Below are 17901 nucleotides of genomic sequence, written 5' to 3' on the forward strand. Positions count from 1 at the left end.
TTTTTATTTAATAAAATTCAATATCAGTATCGCTTCCCAATAGCGCTAAGTACTCATTCTCCTTAAAGCATCTATTATTTAAAATATTGCTTATACACACAATCTGCGACAAGCCAATAATGCAAATCATGGAGCCAAACATGGCGAAACTTTATTCAAGTTTATTTGAGAAAAATGAATGCTTTTAAACAGACTAAAATTGGTTAAATTGATAGAAGTTAAGAAATTTAATTAATCGTTTCAAAACCTAACTGAAAATCTAAAGGGAGTAAATCGAAACGACAACAGGATAAGGTTAACTTTCGAATTTATATAGTAGCAATATATGCACCACGTACAGATATTTTTTTAATAGGGTAATTTACTTGAATGATGATCAGTTGATTTGACATATTTCTATTTAAGTCTATTTTCAGTATTTATAATACAAAATTAGAAAATTAAATTACAGAGTTCTAGAATGCATGCAAATTATGGATTCGCGACTTCATTAAATTTTGCGTGCACTTGAACCACTGAAATCATACTCTGATCTTATTTCCATACTTATACATACTGCAAAATTGATATTTTAAGCCTTTTAGCGTTAATCAGCCTTTTAGCGTTAACTACAAACGGTGAATCACTTTTTAAATTGTTGCCACCAAACATTATCGCCCTGTATTATATTTACAGAAATTAAATAATGAAGAATCTGCATCAATGTATGTATGTTTCTCGCATTGTGAGAAAACAACGGCACCTAGAGCAATCAAATCCTTAATAACCTAAACCTCCACCCGAACATGGGAGCCCGAATTTTGAATTTCGAATTTGTTTATTATTCATAGTTTGTAAAACATTTATGGGTTTTTGATTAGCAAACTCAAGGATTTTAAAGCGAGCAATGGCAACACTGTACGGAAAAAATATTTTTATCTACAGCACGCGAGACTGTGTATCAAAAAGTCTAAAGTAATGCTGTTTTTAAATATTTTGTGATATTGCTGTTAAATTGAATTTTATGTGGTTTAAGTGCGAAGAATATGATATTTAATAAGTGAAGGTAAGACACAAAACATTAAAAGAAGTCTCTTTGGGCGTAATATGAAATATGAAAGCTTTCGGATTTTTTTAAAAATTTATTTTAAACGTTTTTCTGTTTTTTAAATGTAAAGAAGCAAATTTCTGAGATAGCATTTTTGCATTTGAACTTGGTTAAGACTTGTTTTTTTCGAAACAATTCAGGGTACGTTTCCTAGAATGAGAACGATAGATAATATGCAGAACATATGATTCTAACAAGAAGTTAGGAAATTTTAATTTTCTTATTTGGGTCAATTTAGCAAGACATTATGCAAATTTTGCAGGCTACTTATGGAAATTTTACACCACAGTTTTACCATACTGGAGAAATTCATAAAAATTTTTAAATTTACTTCTTTTACATAAATTTCATAACTGGAGAAGTTTAACGATTGAGCGACATCAGTTTAAAAGGATAATTTACAGTTTATTACTTAAAAAAACTTGACAAATGAAGGATAGCGGTTTTCAAGGAAAATTTACATTCAGCATCTTAATAATCAAATTTTATATTATGATTAATTTCGACGTTATTGAAGTTCTTCCTCATGTAAATTATAGGTGAAATTTTTGCTTTATTTTAATGTTTTTACATAACATGCTAAGTTTAGGCTCAGGTCATTTAATATAATTTTAATTATTTTTTGCACTTATTCTACGTTTTAAATACACTTCCTGACGTCCATTTTTACGTTTACTGCTGAATGAATATGAAAATCTTACCTGGGATGGGGTAATATCAGACATGAGGCAATTTTCACCATACAACTTTAAGTTATACAGAATTGCACCCAGTGAAAGTGTTAATCCACATTTACATCCAGCTTGGACGTTGTTCTTCATCAGCACTAACACTAACATCATCGGCTGATGACCACTTTGAAGTTAAATATCCGACTTGAAGTTGAACGCAGCACTTTTTTGAATAACAGAAACGACCTTACGAAGTCCGAGAATTTTCGAGTTGACGTCACGATTTTGAGAGACCATTAGAAAATATCACGCGATACTTTTCGCCCCGTGGTCAATACACACTGCAACAGAGGAGATAGACACAAACAAACAATAACGGGAATCGATAAATTTTAAGCGGCAGGACTATAACTGTTTAGAACTTTCGCTTGAACAGTCCCGCCGAAAGCACTGTAGTAAATGACGGCGAGAGAATTCACTGCAGCGCAAAAAAAGCGGGGCACATCGTCGGAAGTACAAGTCAACCCGTCGTAACTAGTTCAATATGTGGGAAATAAGCAATAAAGTAGAAAAAAATAAACGAGAGAGAGAGAGAGAAAAGAGAACAAATTCTCTCTGAAGGAAGTAAACAGCTTACCTGTTCCGGTCGGCATCTTGGGTTAGAAGGAGGAAGAGAGCAGACGAGAAAAATTTCAAACGATCTTCTGGTTTTCTGCGGAAGTAAAGACACAAAGTTTCTTTTTCTGATTTAATGCCCGAGAACAAAAACAGTCACGTTTTTTCCCTGAAGATGGCAGTTTTGGAATATTTTTAATGTCCACATCGATGGCAAGGGGGATTCAACACCCCGATCGCAAGCCTACAGGCTCGCGCTAGGGTTAGTAACCATTGCGCTCTGTTTCACTAATCTAGAAGTCACTTTCACTAGTTGCTGGTGGATGGAGTTTGTCCTAATTCGCGATCTCGCCTTGCCTGAGAGGGAACGACTGAGAACCAGCGGCATGCAATGAACAGTGGTGCCTCCCTTGTAGTGTAACTCTTTCGTCGTCAGCCGCCATGGATAACAACTTTCTCCCCCTCTTAACAACCCCCCGGTTTTCCTCTCAACACCGCGAACCGTCGGAACCGGTTTCGAGGAGTATTACGTCAAAAGTTTCTTAGGTTTGTTGAAGCAGAGATAAAAGAAAGGGAATAAACCAGTAAGGAGAAAAAACAGCTCCTTTTACTTAACTGGGGTCCGAATCAAGGTTATTTTTCCTCTTCGGACAATGAAAGAGCGTTTTGAAAAGTTATTCTCTCTTTGTCATCTCTTCGGCACTGAAATCGCCAAATTAAATATTAGGAGGAAGGGATTTTATCTTTGTGATTATACGTTGGAAGTAAGGTCATTCCGTTAAAAGGAGAAGTACATTGCATATAATTATGCTTATAACAAGGTTGAGTAATTTTTTCTCAATTTTTAATATTTAAACTGTGAAGAAAAAGAAGAGATTGAGGTAGACAATTAGTTAACAATATTCGTCAATTCGTCTTGCCCATACTATATGCAACAGTGGTTGTCAGAGTCTACTCCAAAGAGAAGTTGGACTTCTATTTTCCACCCAAATTTTGAGAAAGAACACCCCGCGGAGAAATCCGGGGTCTCCCACCCCTCTCCCTTTTCACCAATCCACACGAGAGGACTTTCGGCTCGCCGCGTAATTAGAGCGACACTATACATTTACAAACATAAGTCTCTTCTCCTGGATTCGAACCCGAGCCTTTCGGTACCGCAGTAGGCTCCCCTAATCACTATACCATCTGAGCGACATTCGTTAATTCGTAACTAATATTAAGAAGAGAGTTACTTTTATTTTCCCGTCAGTGTATGAAATTAGGGAAAAAAATAATGATTTTAAATGTCTGAACATTCTTCAGAGATCAAATGTTAAAGTTAACTCATTCGCATGCACTTCAACATAATTATCTTTTGGTTATTTCTAAATTTCTATAAATGTTGAACATAAAACAATTCTAAGAAATTCATTAGGGATTTATAAAACCCTTTGAATAATTAACCAGATCCTGACTAGCAAAGCTAACTAGACCCTAGCGTTTAGGAAGACATAAAAATCATTGGATAATTTTGCTATGCCATAATGATGGCATAGCAAAGCTTACGAGGGCTATCTATCTAAGGGGAGGATGCTTTTGTGAACGATTTCGAAGAGAGACTGAGGCGTATTCATGGAGAAAACTACGAAAACTAACCATGGAACCAGCCTATTCGCTTGGTTTCGAACGCTGATAAAACTACCAGCATGCAGCGATTTGACCACTCGGCTATTGGTGGAGTTGGAAAATAGCCACAAAGAACACTATGCCTAAAGCCTCATTCTGCCTTCATATGATGCTTGAATGGTTTTGTCCATTTAATTATGTTAAAGCACTTGAGGCTATCTGCCTAAGAAGAGAGATACCTTCATGAAGGACTTTCTAACGGAAACTGGATGGTATACACGCTACACAGGGGAAAAACATGAAAACGTCCTTGCAGTCAGGCCATTCGCGAAATAGGGAATAAATTTAAGCGGCACAACATGACCCACGTTTTCTAATTTCATATCAGTTCATCCTCTGTAAGGACATTAACCGAGCGATGATTTTCCAAAGCTTAGTTTTATATAAGTTTTAGGATTATTCAAAGTTTTTTTTTACATAAGTTTTAGGATTTAATTTCCTCAACGTTTTCCCATTTAAGAATATTGTCGTTAAATCTAAAATAGACTGTACAGTCAAAAAGTTCTTCTTGTCACAGAAATCATCGACTTGTGCTTTTCTTTGAATAAATAAAATAGCAATTAAAAACAACAAGGGTCTTGGAAATTAGAGGCAAATTTAACAAAGGGATCGCATTTTCGTGGTTTAAGTGTGATGTAAATATGAGTCTAGAAAATTTCCCAAAAATACTCCTCGAAATTCCCTAGAAAATTCACCACGAATATGTCTTTGTCAAGTATTCCTCACATGCTTTGAAATATTCAGTTAAATAAACACACAAACCCTTCTTATTCTTAACATGATTAAGGAATTAATTACGAAGTCTTTTAAAAACTAGTATACTTTTCACAAGCAATGACAGTACTAATTAATGTTGTTCAGCAGGAATTGGTTTGGATTATTTGGTTACAGCACTTCAGCCTCGTGAATAATAGGTATGTATTTCTTCGGTGTGGGGGGGGGAGAAAGGAAATTCCTATAATTAAATAATGCAATAATGAAATGTTAATTAACAAATCGATATAATCAATAAAATCATTTTAAAATTATAATTTAATATAATTTAATTCGAAACTGTATGCAGAATCCAAAAAAGTGCATACTTATAGTATTAAACTCTTTAATACATAAAAGAAATTGATCACTTCAAAACTTTTCGCGTCCTTAATTTGTCTCCATTCTGGTACCGTGTATATTCACGTAGATATTTTAGTAGCTACTGACTTTAATAATAAAGAGCCAATGAGAGTTCTCTTTGTAGCTCCATCTTAGTTTTTACTGAAAGAACCTCTGGTGCTAAATCCTCCGCGAAATTAAGAAGAAAAATACCAGAAAAGAGATTTTTTCATTCCTTTCCAGATATACTGATATCAAAGGAGACCTAAAAACAACTTTCTTTTTAAAAATATCTCCTCTTATGAACTCTAGAACACCTTTATACTTTCCTTGTATACTTTCCTCTTGGTAGTTAACATCATTCTCCTCTTCTTGACCGCATCTGAGAAAACAGCAAAGTAATAATTCAGTTTCACATTGCTAATATTACCAACTGAGCTCATCAGTGGCAGTAGTATAAAAATACGGGTTCACCTGCACGCGGTGTGCGGTGTGGGCGTGGTCATCGACGTCACACAGAGGGCGGAACCAAAGGCAACGTCATCACACTAGGAGGCGTGGTTTCGAGTGGAGTTGAGTTGTTTTTAGATTGCTGATTGAGTTGTAGACCTCCTGCTTTTCATTTAAAGTTAGTTTTTTTTTTTAAATTGGCAACGGGAAATATTTTCTGCATCTTAATTTTGATGATATAGCGATGCTGCCCTCTATTAATGAAAAAGTGAATTATATGTTTTAGAAATATATTTTTTAAGTCTGGTGTTAAAATTATTCAATGTGCGACTCTGAAAACAATATAAAAGAAACAAATATAAAGAAAAGACTTTCCTTTAATGAAACTACAAGATAATTTTTTTTTATTACTCAATTTTATTCTGATACTTTTATTCTTTCTAGTTTTCCATGAAACTTTAACTTATTTCTCAGGTTTTCTGTTCATAATAACATATTTATTTACTGTCATATTTTTTTAATACTTAACGTTTCTAATTTGTAATATTTTATTTAATTTCCACATACTATTTTTTTTCATACCTTTCATACCATTTCAGCATAACCTGATTTTTAACTTATATATTATATTTCACAAACGTTCCCGCACATGCTGTTTATTTGTTACACTACTTAATTTTAGATGCAATTTCACACTTTTTTTAACGTTATAATGTTCAATATATTCTGAATTTTAACTTCATTTACTTTTTTAAACCATTCTAGTATTCTATACACACTTTAACTTAGTGGTTTGAAATTCTATTTAAAAAGAAACGTTTATTTTTCGTGATCTTAGTTCTTTTACTAAATTTTCTACAGAATTTCTAATTTCTTTTACATGTTTAACAATATCTTCCTTACATTACCGAATATTTTTTTAAAAAACTTAAGTCTATAACTGTTAATTGCGTTTCTTACGTTCATGATTTCCCTTCTGTGTTTATATTTCTTAATTCTAGTTTAACTTATTTATTATAATGTTTTTATTTCTGTCTCATCATTCGTAATTCCAACATTTTATCCCTTTTTATTCATTTTAACGATATGGATTGTTTTCATTTACTCCATATTCAAATATTTCCTTACAATTTTTAAAATACTTGTTTTATTCTCCGATCATAATAGATCATCTACAGGTTTTACTCAGAAATTTCCATTCACAACTTTACAGTTTAATACCATTTATATCTAAATGCATTTCTTTCTCATATAGTTTTACGATCTTCAAAGTTTCTAACATCATGTTTAGTTTTAAATCCCTATTACCTTTATGTGTGTTGATAATTTTCATTTCTAATTTTACAACCACGTTCAGTGTTTCATCCACACATACCAAAATATTTCTTACATCTTCTGGTATTTAGTCTATGTCATATTTCAGTACTTCAAATGAATTTAGACTGCTCACACTATTATTTTTTCATGTTTTAGAGACACTGACTATATTAATTTTACTATTTTTCATACACTAATTGCATCTATGTCAGCACTCATGATAAAGTAGCAATTGTTTTGCATCACATGCATAAAGAAATTCTTAAAACCAACTTTTTCAATATCGTATTCAAATTACTGTTTTCCAGATGGGAATTACCAGTATTCTTTGGTTTTACTCTGTTACATCTTTTTAAATTTTAACATCTTACTTTTAATTCTAACATACATCTTTCGAACAGTTTTTTCTTTTAATAATAGCCTTACCTTATTTGTTCAAATTAATTCTTTAATTCACCTTCTTTACTACCTTTCAATACCTTCATAATTCACTATGCAAACGCAATGTCTTTCACTGACATTCTGTTTAATAATACTACAAGTTTCCTTAATTGACAAAAGGGCCCACCAGCGGCCGAGCGGTAAAATCGCTAAACACTGGTAGTTCGGTCCGAGGTTCGAATCCCGCGAACGGGCTGGCTGCATGGGCGTTTTCGTGGTTTTCCCCATGTGTAACGTGTATATGAGCCAGTTTCCCTTAGAAAGTCCTCCACGAAAGGCATCCCTCCCCTTAGGCAGATAGCCCTAGTGTGCTTTGCCGTATTCTCAATACACACACACACACACAGTTAATTGACAAAAAGCGAATCATTTCTCAGTTCAAAATAGAACTACTATATTTCGCACAAACATTACCTTCATCCATTCAAGACACCCCTTAACCTGTAACTGACGTAGCGATAGGAAAGGAGACTCTTATCATATGCTCTTTCGACATTTGAAGTTTCTAGAACTTCTTTGACAAGTATATCAATACCATCAGAAAATATACTTAACATTTTTACCCAGTTTAAAGGCAACATACTGTTATAAGAAGGGTTTTAATTAAATTTATAACACAAATAAACGCATTTTGTGTTAAATAGGCATAAACATTTAGATTAAGAATATTTCTTTTTAATCGGTTGTAAGACTTGAATTTCATTCATGATACGGATTGTCTCTTGATTTTTTTTGTTTACCTTACACTAATAGAAAATTTTTACTTTACAAGTTCAGCTTTTAACGAAATAAAAACTACGATACACCTGGTGTTTTTAAGAAAAGGAACTTTGATATATTTCTGGAAATGTAAATGCTTTTAGAGTTTTCTTTCAATAACGTTGATTTTCATTACTTTACTAACTTCAATAATTCTCTTATTAGCTAATATGAATGAAAGAAGATTGTCAAAAATGTGACACAGTATAATTCTTACGAACATACGTACCTTTACCAGCATACAGATATTACCGATTGAAATGAAGAAAGATACAGATATTTTACTCCAATCTACATTAAATTAAAAAAAATATTTAAACTTTCATACATTCCAAAGAATAAATGAAAACTCAATAGATATTGTCATGTTTGTATATATGAGATAAAAGTTTTATGAATGGTATTTAAAGTAATGCTTAGAACTTCATAAAAGCGAACATTCACTATGTTAATACACATATCATCAGTTATTTACATTAATCAATGTAATATTAATCATTACATGTACTATATGCATATATATTTAAAGTTTAATTGTCTTACAATTGAATAATTAACTATTGAGAGAAAGAGGTTCATATCTTACACTATTTAATTCACATGGAACAAATTTTTCCATCAACCACATTGAACCGCGTTTATTAAATTCGCCAAAGCTCTTTTATTTCTGCATTTTCACACTCACGACACATTTTAAATGTAACTATTGATTACCATTTCAAACACCGATATCATAACTCAGTGTAAAACTACATCATAACTCATTTTTCCCCTACTAACTACAATTTTATATATTCAAGAAGTACATCTAAGACATGATCATTTTCTATGTTCTAGCAAATCGATTCAATTGCGAACATACTATTAAGACTTGCGATTTTAGAAGACTTGCATGTATTAACGATGTCAACGTTTCTTCGTTTTTATAAGATTCATATCAAATCATGTCGCATTCGAATGTGGTGTAAGAAATCACTTTTTCTTTTAAACACTTGTAAACAATGGATGCAATTTATAACAAGAGAAGTATCATGCTGTTTCAAAACATCATCATGAGCATATTTCTGTTTCTTTTGACACCGGCAACATTTAAAAAAAAAAAAAAAATATTTCGTGAGATATTCTTTAAATTCTGTTTTACTTGAAAAAATGTCCGAACATTCAATACGATGTAAAGATTCATATTGTTTTAAATTCTTATGCTCACTAAATATTTTTTGTCATGATTTACTCTTAAAAGTAACTTTATAAGTTTTCATATCCTTTTTACATGAAAAGAACTTGTGATTATTCACTACAAAATTCTAAGACGAGAAGCTTCGCGACTTTTCAAACTATAAACTTAAATTTCTTAGGACATACACTACATCTGATGTTTCTTTCATGAGATTTCAAATATCTCTTCAGATTACTCGTATTCAAGAAACCTCGCAAATATATCACATAAGTTCAGCGAATAGTCGCTTCATAAACTCTTAATGCTATTATGCTTTTCAACACGAGTGAATCACTTGAAGCATATACTGCACTGTAAACATACAATACTTAAAAAAATTGTTATAAAAAATAAAAATACATTCATTTCACCAAGAAGCTTTTCTATTTAAATACATTTATTTATTTCCAAAGAACAAGTTTCTGTATTATACATAAAATATACTTAGAATTTTCTTTCATTAGTTAATATCAAATTAACAACAATATCCATTTACTGATATTTGATATACATGTTTGCTTTAAAATTAAAACTAAAATTTCAATATATTTCTATTAAAAAAAACATAAGCAAAAAAAAAAAAAAAAAAAAAAATACTCATAACATCAACCAAAGACAGAAATTTAAATAGAATAGCTGTACTTATATTAGTGCATTTTTATAATCTTCATAACATTTCGATTCAAAAAACCTATTACAAAATAAATGAAACATTTTTTTCTGCCTTAAAGAATCTCTTATATTTTTAAAATTAATACATAAAAATATATCTTCCCCAATATATTTAATTCTATCCTCAACACTTATTATAATGCAATCATGTCTTGTTTGTGAAGGATGATTTACAATACAACCTTCGCATTTAAATAGTTTTGTAATCACTGAATTTAATTCAGTTTTGATAGAGTTTATGAGTTCTTTAAAAAGTTCATCATCATCACTTACCATATCCGAACAATTGTTTTTACATTTGATTTGCAACGGTAAAATAATTTCAAAAATACTTTTATATAAAGTATTAGATACATCAGGAATAATTTCTTTCAATTTTTTTAAAATATCACAGTTTACTTTTAGGTATGTAGGTTTTAGTTTAAAAGAATTTTCATCTTGTTTAAAAACTTGTTGAAAAATACACTCACCTTCTTTGTTGAAAACTACCAACTCATTATTGCAAATGATGCTGGCAGTCGTATAGACAAGGTTAAATTCATATATTTTTGAGGAAAATTCTTGCCATGTTGCAGGAGTTATAACAACACCGCGTGTAGTAGGGTATAATATTTTATTTTGTTCCACACATTCACGTAGATGAATGTTCATTCTGTTTTCAAACTGATTTATGGACACAAAATATCCCCAACCAAGAGTCCACTGTGCAATCAACTTCGAACTTTCTTTTTTCTGTTCTCGATTATTCGGCATGAAGATATTTTCAGGAACAGACTTCATATAGTGGGCAAACCAGTCATCCTCTGGAAGTTCATCCTCATTATCTTCCAAGCGTCGTTTTTTAATTTTCGAAATTTTTATGTTTCGGAATGTGATACTAATTCTAGGATCTTTAACGTCAGGTTGAGAGGGTATTCCGTGCATCCAAAATTGATTCGTTGGGGGTTTCATTACAAGGAGAGTTCCATGAGTTAAGTCCACGCTTCGAGATGTGAAATTTCGCCTGGTAAATACCATTTGACGTTTTGCACCTAAACTGATGATAGGTATATCACTTTCAGGTTCGAGACAAGTTTCATTGTCTTTATGCGTTGAAATTTTCGCCACTCCGTCAGGATAATAGTTCAATAAAGCAAAATTATATTTTTTGCCAGTTATCGTTTCAACATAATCTTTTACATTTAGAAGAGTTTGAGTCCATGGTTCTGCACAAATGCTCGTTTCAGAGAATTCGTAACTAAGTCCTTCATCACCAAAACCGAGTACTTTTCTTCGTGGAACATACTGAGTCCCATTAATTTCAAAACTAATATTTTTAAAATCATAATTTGATAGTTCATCTAGCAAAATATCAGCTTCATTTCGTGAATAAAATTCTTCGTATAATTCCACATTTAACTCTGTATCACATATATTCCTCATATTCGCTTCTGAATCTAACGACAATTCTGAATGATATAGAAATACGTAGCATTCTTAAATAGCAAAAATTATCTAAAACATACATTAACGAAATGATTTCATCAACACTTATCGTAATACATTCTTGTCATGTCTTGTTTGTGAAGCCAGTCTTTCCGGCGTCATATGTGTAAAAATAATCATGATAGGATAGTGGGAAAGAGTTATACTGTCCTAATGTTGTTATTCTGAACCTCGATATTACATATATGCATAAGGAGAATCTTAAAAGCATCATCCACTTATCATGATAGAGTAATGGAAAATTTCTAAAACTCTGATAATCATACGCGAAAGAATGTATTATCTTAAGGTTGTTGTTGCTATTCCAAGTTTGACAATACATACAGAAGTGAAGGAAGACCCTTGATAAGTGCTGCACGTTATCATGATAACGTGAAGTCTACAGCGCTTATCAAGGATCTTCCTTCACTTCTGTATGTACTGTCAAACTTGGAATAGCAACAACAACCTTAAGATAATACATTCTTTCGCGTATGATTATCAGAGTTTTAGAAATTTTCCATTACTCTATCATGATAAGTGGATGATGCTTTTAAGATTCTCCTTATGCATATATGTAATATCGAGGTTCAGAATAACAACATTAGGACAGTATAACTCTTTCCCACTATCCTATCATGATTATTTTTACACATATGACGCCGGAAAGACTGGCTTCACAAACAAGACATGACAAGAATGTATTACGATAAGTGTTGATGAAATCATTTCGTTAATGTATGTTTTAGATAATTTTTGCTATTTAAGAATGCTACGTATTTCTATATCATTCAGAATTGTCGTTAGATTCAGAAGCGAATATGAGGAATATATGTGATACAGAGTTAAATGTGGAATTATACGAAGAATTTTATTCACGAAATGAAGCTGATATTTTGCTAGATGAACTATCAAATTATGATTTTAAAAATATTAGTTTTGAAATTAATGGGACTCAGTATGTTCCACGAAGAAAAGTACTCGGTTTTGGTGATGAAGGACTTAGTTACGAATTCTCTGAAACGAGCATTTGTGCAGAACCATGGACTCAAACTCTTCTAAATGTAAAAGATTATGTTGAAACGATAACTGGCAAAAAATATAATTTTGCTTTATTGAACTATTATCCTGACGGAGTGGCGAAAATTTCAACGCATAAAGACAATGAAACTTGTCTCGAACCTGAAAGTGATATACCTATCATCAGTTTAGGTGCAAAACGTCAAATGGTATTTACCAGGCGAAATTTCACATCTCGAAGCGTGGACTTAACTCATGGAACTCTCCTTGTAATGAAACCCCCAACGAATCAATTTTGGATGCACGGAATACCCTCTCAACCTGACGTTAAAGATCCTAGAATTAGTATCACATTCCGAAACATAAAAATTTCGAAAATTAAAAAACGACGCTTGGAAGATAATGAGGATGAACTTCCAGAGGATGACTGGTTTGCCCACTATATGAAGTCTGTTCCTGAAAATATCTTCATGCCGAATAATCGAGAACAGAAAAAAGAAAGTTCGAAGTTGATTGCACAGTGGACTCTTGGTTGGGGATATTTTGTGTCCATAAATCAGTTTGAAAACAGAATGAACATTCATCTACGTGAATGTGTGGAACAAAATAAAATATTATACCCTACTACACGCGGTGTTGTTATAACTCCTGCAACATGGCAAGAATTTTCCTCAAAAATATATGAATTTAACCTTGTCTATACGACTGCCAGCATCATTTGCAATAATGAGTTGGTAGTTTTCAACAAAGAAGGTGAGTGTATTTTTCAACAAGTTTTTAAACAAGATGAAAATTCTTTTAAACTAAAACCTACATACCTAAAAGTAAACTGTGATATTTTAAAAAAATTGAAAGAAATTATTCCTGATGTATCTAATACTTTATATAAAAGTATTTTTGAAATTATTTTACCGTTGCAAATCAAATGTAAAAACAATTGTTCGGATATGGTAAGTGATGATGATGAACTTTTTAAAGAACTCATAAACTCTATCAAAACTGAATTAAATTCAGTGATTACAAAACTATTTAAATGCGAAGGTTGTATTGTAAATCATCCTTCACAAACAAGACATGATTGCATTATAATAAGTGTTGAGGATAGAATTAAATATATTGGGGAAGATATATTTTTATGTATTAATTTTAAAAATATAAGAGATTCTTTAAGGCAGAAAAAAATGTTTCATTTATTTTGTAATAGGTTTTTTGAATCGAAATGTTATGAAGATTATAAAAATGCACTAATATAAGTACAGCTATTCTATTTAAATTTCTGTCTTTGGTTGATGTTATGAGTATTTTTTTTTTTTTTTTTTTTTTGCTTATGTTTTTTTTAATAGAAATATATTGAAATTTTAGTTTTAATTTTAAAGCAAACATGTATATCAAATATCAGTAAATGGATATTGTTGTTAATTTGATATTAACTAATGAAAGAAAATTCTAAGTATATTTTATGTATAATACAGAAACTTGTTCTTTGGAAATAAATAAATGTATTTAAATAGAAAAGCTTCTTGGTGAAATGAATGTATTTTTATTTTTTATAACAATTTTTTTAAGTATTGTATGTTTACAGTGCAGTATATGCTTCAAGTGATTCACTCGTGTTGAAAAGCATAATAGCATTAAGAGTTTATGAAGCGACTATTCGCTGAACTTATGTGATATATTTGCGAGGTTTCTTGAATACGAGTAATCTGAAGAGATATTTGAAATCTCATGAAAGAAACATCAGATGTAGTGTATGTCCTAAGAAATTTAAGTTTATAGTTTGAAAAGTCGCGAAGCTTCTCGTCTTAGAATTTTGTAGTGAATAATCACAAGTTCTTTTCATGTAAAAAGGATATGAAAACTTATAAAGTTACTTTTAAGAGTAAATCATGACAAAAAATATTTAGTGAGCATAAGAATTTAAAACAATATGAATCTTTACATCGTATTGAATGTTCGGACATTTTTTCAAGTAAAACAGAATTTAAAGAATATCTCACGAAATATTTTTTTTTTTTTTTTTAAATGTTGCCGGTGTCAAAAGAAACAGAAATATGCTCATGATGATGTTTTGAAACAGCATGATACTTCTCTTGTTATAAATTGCATCCATTGTTTACAAGTGTTTAAAAGAAAAAGTGATTTCTTACACCACATTCGAATGCGACATGATTTGATATGAATCTTATAAAAACGAAGAAACGTTGACATCGTTAATACATGCAAGTCTTCTAAAATCGCAAGTCTTAATAGTATGTTCGCAATTGAATCGATTTGCTAGAACATAGAAAATGATCATGTCTTAGATGTACTTCTTGAATATATAAAATTGTAGTTAGTAGGGGAAAAATGAGTTATGATGTAGTTTTACACTGAGTTATGATATCGGTGTTTGAAATGGTAATCAATAGTTACATTTAAAATGTGTCGTGAGTGTGAAAATGCAGAAATAAAAGAGCTTTGGCGAATTTAATAAACGCGGTTCAATGTGGTTGATGGAAAAATTTGTTCCATGTGAATTAAATAGTGTAAGATATGAACCTCTTTCTCTCAATAGTTAATTATTCAATTGTAAGACAATTAAACTTTAAATATATATGCATATAGTACATGTAATGATTAATATTACATTGATTAATGTAAATAACTGATGATATGTGTATTAACATAGTGAATGTTCGCTTTTATGAAGTTCTAAGCATTACTTTAAATACCATTCATAAAACTTTTATCTCATATATACAAACATGACAATATCTATTGAGTTTTCATTTATTCTTTGGAATGTATGAAAGTTTAAATATTTTTTTTAATTTAATGTAGATTGGAGTAAAATATCTGTATCTTTCTTCATTTCAATCGGTAATATCTGTATGCTGGTAAAGGTACGTATGTTCGTAAGAATTATACTGTGTCACATTTTTGACAATCTTCTTTCATTCATATTAGCTAATAAGAGAATTATTGAAGTTAGTAAAGTAATGAAAATCAACGTTATTGAAAGAAAACTCTAAAAGCATTTACATTTCCAGAAATATATCAAAGTTCCTTTTCTTAAAAACACCAGGTGTATCGTAGTTTTTATTTCGTTAAAAGCTGAACTTGTAAAGTAAAAATTTTCTATTAGTGTAAGGTAAACAAAAAAAATCAAGAGACAATCCGTATCATGAATGAAATTCAAGTCTTACAACCGATTAAAAAGAAATATTCTTAATCTAAATGTTTATGCCTATTTAACACAAAATGCGTTTATTTGTGTTATAAATTTAATTAAAACCCTTCTTATAACAGTATGTTGCCTTTAAACTGGGTAAAAATGTTAAGTATATTTTCTGATGGTATTGATATACTTGTCAAAGAAGTTCTAGAAACTTCAAATGTCGAAAGAGCATATGATAAGAGTCTCCTTTCCTATCGCTACGTCAGTTACAGGTTAAGGGGTGTCTTGAATGGATGAAGGTAATGTTTGTGCGAAATATAGTAGTTCTATTTTGAACTGAGAAATGATTCGCTTTTTGTCAATTAAGGAAACTTGTAGTATTATTAAACAGAATGTCAGTGAAAGACATTGCGTTTGCATAGTGAATTATGAAGGTATTGAAAGGTAGTAAAGAAGGTGAAGTAAAGAATTAATTTGAACAAATAAGGTAAGGCTATTATTAAAAGAAAAAACCGTTCGAAAGATGTATGTTAGAATTAAAAGTAAGATGTTAAAATTTAAAAAGATGTAACAGAGTAAAACCAAAGAATACTGGTAATTCCCATCTGGAAAACAGTAATTTGAATACGATATTGAAAAAGTTGGTTTTAAGAATTTCTTTATGCATGTGATGCAAAACAATTGCTACTTTATCATGAGTGTTGACATAGATGCAATTAGTGTATGAAAAATAGTAAAATTAATATAGTCAGTGTCTCTAAAACATGAAAAAATAATAGTGTGAGCAGTGTAAATTCATTTGAAGTACAGAAATATGACATAGACTAAATACCAGAAGATGTAAGAAATATTTTGGTATGTGTGGATGAAACACTGAACGTGGTTGTAAAATTAGAAATGAAAATTATCAACACACATAAAGGTAATAGGGATTTAAAACTAAACATGATGTTAGAAACTTTGAAGATCGTAAAACTATATGAGAAAGAAATGCATTTAGATATAAATGGTATTAAACTGTAAAGTTGTGAATGGAAATTTCTGAGTAAAACCTGTAGATGATCTATTATGATCGGAGAATAAAACAAGTATTTTAAAAATTGTAAGGAAATATTTGAATATGGAGTAAATGAAAACAATCCATATCGTTAAAATGAATAAAAAGGGATAAAATGTTGGAATTACAAATGATGAGACAGAAATAAAAACATTATAATAAATAAGTTAAACTAGAATTAAGAAATATAAACACAGAAGGGAAATCATGAACGTAAGAAACGCAATTAACAGTTATAGACTTAAGTTTTTTAAAAAAATATTCGGTAATGTAAGGAAGATATTGTTAAACATGTAAAAGAAATTAGAAATTCTGTAGAAAATTTAGTAAAAGAACTAAGATCACGAAAAATAAACGTTTCTTTTTAAATAGAATTTCAAACCACTAAGTTAAAGTGTGTATAGAATACTAGAATGGTTTAAAAAAAGTAAATGAAGTTAAAATTCAGAATATATTGAACATTATAACGTTAAAAAAAGTGTGAAATTGCATCTAAAATTAAGTAGTGTAACAAATAAACAGCATGTGCGGGAACGTTTGTGAAATATAATATATAAGTTAAAAATCAGGTTATGCTGAAATGGTATGAAAGGTATGAAAAAAAAATAGTATGTGGAAATTAAATAAAATATTACAAATTAGAAACGTTAAGTATTAAAAAAATATGACAGTAAATAAATATGTTATTATGAACAGAAAACCTGAGAAATAAGTTAAAGTTTCATGGAAAACTAGAAAGAATAAAAGTATCAGAATAAAATTGAGTAATAAAAAAAAATTATCTTGTAGTTTCATTAAAGGAAAGTCTTTTCTTTATATTTGTTTCTTTTATATTGTTTTCAGAGTCGCACATTGAATAATTTTAACACCAGACTTAAAAAATATATTTCTAAAACATATAATTCACTTTTTCATTAATAGAGGGCAGCATCGCTATATCATCAAAATTAAGATGCAGAAAATATTTCCCATTGCCAATTTAAAAAAAACTAACTTTAAATGAAAAGCAGGAGGTCTACAACTCAATCAGCAATCTAAAAACAACTCAACTCCACTCGAAACCACGCCTCCTAGTGTGATGACGTTGCCTTTGGTCCCGCCCTCTGTGTGACGTCGTTGACCACGCCCACACCGCACACCGCGTGCAGGTGAACCCGTATTTTTATACTACTAGTGGCCGAGCAGTAAAAGCCGCTGAACATTGGTAGTTCGATC

The 17901-nt window shown here is 30.7% G+C and overlaps 1 protein-coding gene across 4 annotated transcripts in view; it reads right to left on the reverse strand.

Annotated features, from left to right (window-relative positions):
- LOC118203019 (patched domain-containing protein 3-like) overlaps window positions 1–17901 on the reverse strand; it is a 331935-nt gene that overhangs the window by 142973 nt on the left and 171061 nt on the right. Inside the window, exon 1 of one of the 4 annotated variants that reach the window (XM_085810561.1) lies at window positions 2396–2825. The exons of 2 other annotated variants lie outside the window; for them this stretch is intronic. In XM_085810561.1, the coding sequence (XP_085666687.1) occupies window positions 2396–2411 (16 nt within the window). In that variant the 5' untranslated portion in view covers window positions 2412–2825. Of the gene's footprint in view, window positions 1–1788; window positions 2210–2395; window positions 2826–17901 lie in introns of those variants that run through there. One more of the 4 variants, XM_085810564.1, reaches the window with a different exon arrangement.

Source organism: Stegodyphus dumicola, chromosome 2 (genome assembly GCF_044657685.1).
Source record: "Stegodyphus dumicola isolate Sdum_Otavi_A_Nest chromosome 2, ASM4465768v1".
Classification (NCBI taxonomy): domain Eukaryota; kingdom Metazoa; phylum Arthropoda; class Arachnida; order Araneae; family Eresidae; genus Stegodyphus; species Stegodyphus dumicola.